The sequence below is a fragment of the Adiantum capillus-veneris genome, chromosome 24 (assembly GCF_014529385.1).
Source record: "Adiantum capillus-veneris isolate H3 chromosome 24, ASM1452938v2, whole genome shotgun sequence".
Classification (NCBI taxonomy): domain Eukaryota; kingdom Viridiplantae; phylum Streptophyta; class Polypodiopsida; order Polypodiales; family Pteridaceae; genus Adiantum; species Adiantum capillus-veneris.
The window spans coordinates 274762-284593 of NC_140954.1; the positions used below are offsets into that span (position 1 = coordinate 274762).

The window sequence follows — 9832 nt, forward strand, 5'->3', positions numbered from 1 at the left end:
TTTGTTTATGTAAATGAATGATGAAGCAATCATTTAAGACCAACCTCAAAGACTGCTTATATCATACAAGTACCATTTGTTCTTTAGATGGGTCTCAAATCACTAAAAATTTTAGTGAGGCTGAACAAGTGTCAATGGAGAAAGCAAGCTCAAGAAGCACAATCAGGAAAGAGGGTTCGGTATCCTCTTACTCAGTCTATCCTTGGTCCCATGGTTTATGGGGTATGTACTTAAATTTGTTAAGATTTGGTAAGATTAATAATCTTTTTTTTCTTGATACATTTTATTGAAATGGTGTATGCAGAATAAATGGAAGTCTGATTTACAGGTAGCATTAAATAAGATACCTCTTACTTTGTCACAAGATGAGCGTGTGAGGGCTGAGATTCAAGCAAAGAGCAATGTTGTTAAAGCTTACAATAGATGCATGACTCGGGTGAGTACTACACTCTATTAAAAGTATAATAAAAAGATTTTTCTGTTTATTTTGTTTGGTTATTGTAGAATCTATTCATGGTGAATCTTGCTAATGGAGAAGAATGGTTTCTCATTTTATGGAGTCTTCCTTTTGAGGATGAAAAATTCAAGATTACAATAGAGAAACTCTACTCTATATCTTGTGCTACATGTTCTCAAGAGTTAAAGATAAAAATGCTAAAGCTTTGGGAGCAGATGAGAACTTTCGCCAAAGTTTGGAATGGGACCTTTGGGAGATCATTTCTATATCCCTTGGTTGGCAAAGAAAGTATGGATGGATCAAGTCTTGGAGGATGCAAGAAGGCTCTTACAATAGGTTGTAGATTCCACACATGGAGTTCACAAGGTGGTTTTGCCTTTAGATGCTCACTTGGATTCATATTTTGAAGACATTGTTAGTAGATATAGAGGAGTACTTTTTTACGAATTTCAAAAGGAGATGAATGTGGCTACTCCACCATCAAAGCATGTGGACTTGAAAATTTCTTCCCGTCGATTGGTCTATAGGTAATTCCTATGTTATGCATTTTGCTAAGTGACTATTGTTGTATTATATAAGTTCGTTTTATTTAAGGTTTATGTAAATTTCATATTTTTGTAGGTTCTTGATGTATCTCATAAGAAGTAAGAAGATCACTTGCATGCGTGACATATGTAAAGCATGGACAATTATGTGTCCTCCTACATATAGTATGTACACCTCCACTATCTTTAGAGAGAACAATAATTTTGGTGGACCCTTTCTTCTCATGGATTAGGAGTGTAAGCACTGCCCTTGGTGGATTGATATGAAGAAAGGTGAGTGTCTAGAAGAGGAGAAGGAGAATTATCTTCATCATTGGAAGGGTGAATGTAAGTCCGACTCAGGGTCATCAGGAGAGATGACTGTTGAGCAAAGGAAGAAGATGGAGGAAGAGTTGAAAGCTCTCAAAGAAAAAGAAGATCAAGAAAGGGAAGTTCATGGAGGCCGTCCACCATCAAGCAAGGGTGGAATGTCAATCAAGGGTAAGTAAGTTAAATTGTTGGTGGGAACAATATGTTCTTGCTATTCTTTCTTTTGTTATGTCTTATGCTAATCATTATGGCATGGATTGATTTGAAGAAAAATGTGTTATTTTTTTGGCTATTGTTAGATACAAGAAACTTAGGAAGTTGTCATACCCAAAAGAATGTTCGAAAGGGAGCTTTGATTCATGCACCTTTGGCTAGTTTCCATTCCATTCAAAAGAAAGGAGACATAAAACAGTCAAAGGTTTGGATTTATGATAACATTGAGCTTGGCAAGGAGTTTACTGCAAGAAACTTCAAGGATGGTTTTGTGGTGATGCGAGAGTATTTTGTTGGCTTGGGTGAACATGAGAAAATAAGAAATGGAAAACCTAGTGCATGGAGTGTTGATCTTACTGTTATTGATCTTCCTACTGGTAAGAGGGTTTTCAATGCTATCTTGTATACACTATGCATATACTTAGCTCAAATTCTTAACACACACTCAAATACAATAATTTTGCTTGTAGGTGGGCTTGTTCAAGGTTTTGATGGCATTCTTGCATGGAATGAGCTAACAGATGACCATGTCAAGTTTTCATTGGTGGTTGCATCTACAATGATGGATGACATGGGTTGGGTGCTTGTTCTTTGTCCTAGCACTAATCTTAGTCTTGTGGAGACTTGGCCACACGCACAGGCCTAGAGCTGAGTTTTAGGTGGATCATGGAGAGCTCTGAGCCATTTTCATCACGAACAAAGAATGGGCATACACAAAAGGTAATAAAGCATCGTTCAAAAAACATGAACAATTATTTAAAAGAAATTTGATCAATTATTCATGACTATTTTATGTGTTGTTTCCATGGCTATGATAGATGCATGTATTCTATGCTTTGGCATTTCACAAGGCAGGAAGTAATCCTTCATTTGATCATGAGAGTGCTCAAAAGGTTTGCGTATCATTGTTTATTATTCAATGTCATTGTTTTTGCACTAAAATTCTTAAATGTTCATGCATAGATACCTTATTTTCTTGTATGGTAGGTGGGGAGAGTCTAGCAACAAGATCTCTCAATGGACATTATCAGTCACTACTTGCCATCGTCTGCTCTCACAACACGTAATGGCAAGAGTGGTGGGTGGAGAGGCATGTTAGAGAGGAGTGTACCCCATATGCTATTTTTTGTAGAGGCCTTGTGCCCTAAAATAGGTACATGTTTGGAGCTTGATGGTGGTACAAGGCCTTTATTAAAGGCAGCTATGCACACTTCTCGTGGTTGCTTGGTCATGGAGAGTGATCTAGAGATATGTGAGGGATACTTGTCTCGTTTTGTACAGGAGTTCTATGGTGCTCCACAAGTTGTCGAGCTTGGAGATAGTGATGATCGCATTGATGATGTGGGGAATGATTTGGTTGTTTATGATGTGCCTTCAAACTAGTGAGTTTTCTTTATTCATTATTTTATAGCACCTAATTTTTATTTTTTATGACATTATTATCTCATTGTGATTGATAGTGAGCTACCTTGCTATGCAGAGGCAATGGCAAGGCACATGGTGACCACATATTCATATGACCAGTCACTGGTGCGCGAGAGGCGAAGGCGAAGCTGTATCTTCATTGATGACCACGCAGATTTGGAGTAGTCTTCTTTAGAGTGGATCTTATTTTGCATGATCACTTAGCTTCTTTTTGGGTGTGCAAAAACTTGATTCTAGCCATGCAACTACTATTGTCTTTTAGTTTTATTGACTTCTAAACTTTGAGAAATATGTATTTGGGCAAAACATTGCCCAGACTTTTGGACTACATTAAGCTTGTTTTGTGTATGCAAACACTTGATTATGGGCTTGCAATATGCTATTGTCATTTGGTGTAGAGAGATGTTTTCTTTGAAGCCTCATAAAGATGTTACATATATGGACATAACAATGCCGAGACTAGTGGACAATATCATTATTGTCAATCTTCTTGTCATTCATTGATGATTGCTCAATATTAAGATGACACTAGCTAATTGTTTATTGTAAAATGTAATTTTTTCTTGTCGCTCATTATTGAGTGCTCAAAATTGGGATGACATTAGGGTCTACTTCAAATAAATTAGAAGTATTGTCTCAGTGTGCACGGGTGCATATTTCCCCTCAAAAATGCCTCCTTCCATTCTCGGCCTATTTTTTATAATATCACGCTTAACACTCGTGTAAAATTCATTCGTAATGTGTGGGTATAGCATGGGCTTGGTGAACTCATGGGCTTGTAACACTAGATGTCAATTTGAAGAGACATATCTAGTTAAATTTTCATGACAGTTGGAAACTTTTTTAAATTGTATGATTGCTTCAAAATCCTCATGTGAGGTCTCTCATAAGGAGAGATTTTTTTTTGTAAAATAGTCCGTTATACAAACAAGAATCTGGATGATTTTTTAAAGGAAAATACATGAACTTGAAATAGTGCTTAGATAGTTACACACACATATGCAAGGTGGAGTGGTGACCCCTTGATCCTAGTGATTAGTAAGTATATGAACGCATGAAATTTTGTTCTGACATATACGCATGCATATATATTGGATTAGTTGTACATGTGATGTCTATGAGGTTTGCTAAAAATTGTTGATTTGTCTCATCATTTCACTCTACAATTCCCTCCATGAGTTACTCAGTCCACTTCTAAAGATTTCTAATTATGCATATCTAAATAATTATCCACATCAAGGTGGAGCGATGATCCCTTTATGATTTGATCATTTGAGCATTTGATGCTAGTGATCCTTGCAATATATAGAACTCTAAATTATGTAGAACTTTATTAAAAAAAACATTGTTTAAGGTCATTACAAGTTAAGAAATACGCATGCACACATCCACATATATGCGTGCACACACACACACAAACACACTTACACTCACACATAGATATATATTTTCATATATAAACATACATAAATTGTTCACTTTTATATGATGCTTGACTAATTCTCTTGCTCGTGTTGCTCATGAAATTATGCTCGCATGACTGACGTACCTCTGTGTGTGTGTGTGTGTGTGTGTGTGTGTGTGTGTGACAGTAATGAGTCTCCCTCCCCCCCCCCCCCCCCCCTCCCCCCCCCCCTCTCTCTCTCTCTCTCTCTCTCTCTCTCTCTCGCTCAATTTCTGAGGTTTCTCTCTCCTCTCTCTCTCTCTCTCTCTCGCTCAATTTCTGAGGTTTCTCTCTCTCTCTCTCTCTCTCTCTTCTCTCTCTCTCTCTCTCTCTCTCTCTTCTCTCTCTCTCTCTCTCTCTCTCTCTCTCTCTCTCTCTCTCTCTCTCTCTCTCTCCATCTAGACACTTATAACGGTTACCCCCGGTGGCGCCCCACGTGGTGATTAAAAAAAAAGAATCTAGTGTGCATGATGCTATATGTGCGGTCACTTAATGGGCCCGGATAAGTTAGTACATGACATATAAAAGGTATGAGAGAGAAAGAGAGACACCGAGAGAGTCAAAGAGAGTGCGAGAAAGAGAAATTGAGCCTCCGTTTGCGTCTCCGACAGAAAGCACGTGAAAAAGAGAGTAGGCTTCGCTTCTCCTATGAAGGTTTGGCCCTCTCTCTCTCTCTCTCTCTCTCTCTCTCCAAAAGGTTGCGCTATGCCTCTCTCTCTCTATCACAGTCTCTCTTTCTCAAAGGTCTCTCTCTCTCTCTCTGTTTCTTCTTCTCTCTCTCTTTCTCTCACAGGAAATTTCATATCTCTCTCTCTCTCTTACACACACATACACACATACAACACACACACACACACAGACACAAATACAACACACACACACACACACACACACACTCACACACAAAACCTCTCTCTCTCTCTCTCTCTCTCTCTACTAAAGGCGCGCGGAGACAGCCACCTACGACTTGGATGTCTGTAAGCGCGCCTTTAGTACTGTGGAGACGCAAGGAGAACGAGTGAGAGAGAGGGAGTCTCTCTTGGTGTATGTGTGTGTGTGTGGTTTGGTCTACTGAGAGAGAGAGAGAGAGAGAGAGAGAGAGAGAGAGAGAGAGAGAGAGAGAGAGAGAGAGAGAGAGAGAGAGAGAGAGAGAGACTCTTCTATTTTTATACAGTGGAATGGCTAGAACAAAGGCCACTGCAAGGAAGGTGGCCAAGGGACCAGGGTTAGCAGCTAAGGCAAGTAGCAGATCTGCAACCCCAAAGAAGAGACCTAGAAAACCAAATAAAATTTTGAAAGGTCCAAGGGTGAAAAAGTTACAGAGCTGCATGGGACTTTTTAGAGAAATCAAGAAGGCACAGAAATGTGTTGATTTGTGCATACCAAAGCTGCCCTTTCAGAGGATGGTGAGGTCCATTTGTGAAGAAGCTACCTAGGGCACTAAAAGGTGGAAAGTGGTTGCATTGATGGCTCTACAGGAAGTAGCAGAGGACTTTCTACTTGAGTACATACTTCAGTGACATGACCATTGTAGCAGCCCATGCCCATAGGGTGACTGTAATGGACAAAGATAGTGAGACACTAAAAAGGGTAAGGTGGAGGTATGAAAAACTTCTGGTCCCCAATGTCTACTGGGAGAAGAAAATGAGGGGAATTTTGCTATACCCCCCTGAGCTATTGCCACAAGTCACAGTTGTAGATGTCACACATGATGTTGATACAAGGGCAAGGGCAGAGATGGTTGCTTGCCAAACAGAAGACATAAGGGAAGCAGAGCTTAAGGAGAAAACAAAAGCCTTTTTTTATGATCAAAGAAAATGCGTTACCGTCGAGGGCTACTACCATCCTAAATAACCACACTTATCTTTTTTGTACAAACCTTTTATCCAAGTCAATGTACCCTTTGATGCAAATAATACACTACTGATTGATGATACTCCTGAAAAGGGAGACCTAAATCCACCAGGAACAACTATCTCACCACCCTCTTTTGAGGGGCATACCTTTGATTTTTACCATGAAGACATTTTGATTCCATACTTACAGAAATTGTATCTCAGTCCATTGTTCACGGATGAGTTTTTACTTTCTAATGAATTAAGATGACTCTTCTAACATGTCTTTGTCTTGCCTAACATTGAGAGAGAGAGAGAGAGAGAGAGAGAGAGAGAGAGAGAGAGAGAGAGAGAGAGAGAGAGAGAGAGAGAGATGTGGCAATGGCTAAAGAAATGTATTTCAAGAACACTTACATTCAGAGACCACAATTGACAAATGAGCTCAAAAAAACTTCATGTATTGAAAGTCATTCGTATATATACACTTGGGTTCACAAGAATCTCTGTTACATTGACACTATTTCAACCCGACCATCCAACTCTTTGCACAAAATATATTTTCCCCCATGCCGCATCAGCTTACAGCCAGCTAGGAAAAAGGAAAATTCTGAAAGGTCCCTGTCCATTGACTCTTCAATTATGTCGTGCCGCAACTGCAGAAGACTACATAGCTCCCTTATTGTAACCACCAACATTAGGCCATGCTCTTTATCAAACACTTCCACATCCACAACAGGATTATCTTCCAAACCTGCAGAAACCTGGTCCATAGGAATGTACTTACCTCTGAGCATTTGTGATCACATATACCAAAAGGAGACTAACAGTGATTGGCTTGCAATCATGTACTTGACAACTAGAGTGTCAAGCGCAACCCCGCACCGTATGACAATCTCTTCCTTTACATACCATCCTCTGTCAAGAAGTTTGCCATAGGATGACTGCTGAAATGACTTGCACATGAACATAGTTTTCGTAACATGTATATTGTAGTTATGAAACAACTCTATGAACACTGAAGCAGGACAAAAGTTTGCAATCCTAACCAATTTGGTGGGAATAGAGCAACGTAGAGACCTCTGCATATCCTTGTAGAGCTTACTTTACATTGCCTCCACCATTGTTTCCGCAGGAACTGGCCAGTCCACAGTGTTCCATTCGGTTGGTAGAGGCACTTTCACCAACATGCCATTCTTATCCCCTAGGTAGATTTGGTAGAAGTGAGTGGTCATAGAAAAATATTCCTTCATCATCCAGGCTTTTGCTGGTTCTCCCTGAATACTGCAGAGAACCAATGTGGGCATGAACGACAAGGAAGAGGCCTCACGCATCAACATAAAATATCAATACAAGGGAATCGACCAGGATGAGACATGGAAACTCACTAGGGTGTCATTCCTAATGAAGTGAACTCGATGAGATGCAACTACTAACTTTGCAAGAAAATCATACGCACTAAAGCCAAGTAATATGCCTATGTCCTTCTACACATCTCTACAAACATCACGCCCGTTTACCATGCAAATCATGTCGAAATCGCACGAAACTTGAAGGGGAGCTACAGGGGACTATTTAGAATCTATCCTATCACTATCACAACATTCTGGAGAGGTACAAAGATCGCAATCGTTCATCCCAAAGTCAACAAAAATTGTGAACAGGTGATCCCAAAGGGTCGTTTTAGGATCCCTGAAGCCTCTCTTAGGGTCAAAACAACATAAAATACACGTTTAAACACTCAAAATAGCGATTTAAGGTCTCAAACTCGTAGTTGAACACCTACACCAAATCTTGAATGATTACACTTGAATGGAAGAGCAAAGTAAGAGGAACACAATGCAATAAACGAATCTGAATTCCGATTACTGTAGCCACAGTAGGCGAAGATTACAAGTTGGAGCAAGATAGAGCTCTCAAACGTACGTTGTCTTCTTCACATAAAAGAGGATTCTGTTCAAAATTACAAAGCTGACCTTTATAGTTTAGGTCTTTACAAGTGGCTTGTCCGGCCAAAAAGTCCTAAACTTCTAACTGGATCTCCACTATACAAATGGTCTCGGAAAAATAATAAAAAATATCTTTACAAGTTCTCGGCTTAGAGAAGCTCTTTTACAAAAGGATGAGATTTCCACAAAAATGTAGATTCCCTGAAAAATGTGACTCTTTCTCTTGAGACCCTTGCTTCGTTGCTTCTTCCGCCAAACACTCCCCCCTTCCTTATCCTTGCACATCCTCGTGCATGTTCAGAGCTTTGGTCGTTGATGGGGCTCCAAGGAGGCAAGTTTTGCTGAAAAGCTTTGCGTGCGGAGTACATCCTCCAAGGCTTCTTGATGCTGTCTGAAGGGGGTTTCACTTAATGTGTGCTGGTATGCTATGTACCGTGCCTTGAGGTCCTGCACCATAGGATGAAAGATTCTTGAGTCAATTTTGAAAAAACTTGTGACGAAGGCCTCCTCGAATGTCTGCAAGTAATGTGACGGCAGGTACATGAGTCTGGAGTACATTGCCATCAGGATATGTCGTGGTGGTGAATCTTGAAAATTCCAACAAATTCCTCGATGCACTTTTAAGAATAGATTCCATGAATGATCTTCGCCTTCAGTGTCCTTGAACACCTGGATGTAGGTGACGATCATCCGGGATATCTTTACCAGCATCTGACAGCTACGTCGTGGATATCCCACAGCAAGGTGATTTTTGAATTGAGAGTGTTGACTACCTAGGCTACTGTAGGAGGATTTTGCACTGTTAGGACTGGGTAGTTTAGCTTTTGCTGCCTTGAGCCTTTCCATGTGGCAAACTCCTTCCATGTGCGTCTTCTAGGGACTGGGCAAAAAGTAGGATCTATTTGAATGTGTTGAGGAGCATTGTGGTAGTTGGTTAGATCCTGTAGCCGCTTGTCCATCCACTTCTGCGTCCACTTTGGGTGGTCGTCTATGAGTACATGTGCTTCTTCAGCTGTCAGTGCTACACCTTTGTAACCCCCGTCTTTGTTTTATGGCAGGGTCGACCGCATCTTCTCCTTCCATAGGATTGCTTCAAGGCATATCAAGGGAAAAGGTAGGTACTCATGGCCAAACCCCTCCACCTACTCTTCTAGCTGTAAGAACACCAGGGCCACAGACTCCATTATCTTCTTTTTGTATATCATGTAATCTTTTGATGGTCCCTCTGCCATGTCCTTGATGGTTTGAGTTAGATCATCTCTTATCTCCAGATTTGCCTCTGCTGATCCTTTCTCTTGTTCTCCTTGGTGTGATGTTTCAGGCAAGTCATGCATTTCTTGTCCTGGCAGTAGTTGCGGTTGCACTTGGGCTTCCTCTGTTCTGATTTGTGGTTGAGAACTCAATGCTTTTATTTCTTTCAGCAATGTGTCACTGATCTGCTTCCGAGTCTCTAACTCAGCCCTTGCTTGTGCGAGTTACTGCTCCAGCTCTTTTACTTTTTGCTCGTTGGCCGCCGTTTGGGCCATCATTCTCAATAAGAGCAACTGTCTTTGAAGTTTTTCTTGCTCTAGCTCCCCTATCAACGCCGCTAGGGTGTTCACTGCTGTAGCATTTCCCGATGTGGAGACCCATGCTCCAGCAGGTTCCTGGTTCGTCAT

General features: G+C 40.6%; 2 protein-coding genes across 2 annotated transcripts; both read left to right on the plus strand.

Moving 5' to 3' along the window:
• Positions 1-87: 87 nt before the first annotated feature.
• Positions 88-793, plus strand: LOC147425807 (uncharacterized). The gene is given in 5 exon segments (XM_086498736.1): positions 88-222; positions 305-436; positions 505-658; positions 661-687; positions 690-793. Coding segments are annotated over 5 exon segments (552 nt in total).
• A 472-nt stretch (positions 794-1265) lies between these two features.
• LOC147425808 (uncharacterized) lies at positions 1266-2170 on the plus strand. Its single transcript, XM_086499299.1, has 3 exons — positions 1266-1482; positions 1611-1901; positions 1995-2170. The coding sequence occupies exons 1-3, from the start codon at positions 1266-1268 to the stop codon at positions 2168-2170; spliced, it is 684 nt and encodes a 227-aa protein (XP_086355425.1).
• The last annotated feature ends 7662 nt before the right edge of the window (positions 2171-9832 follow it).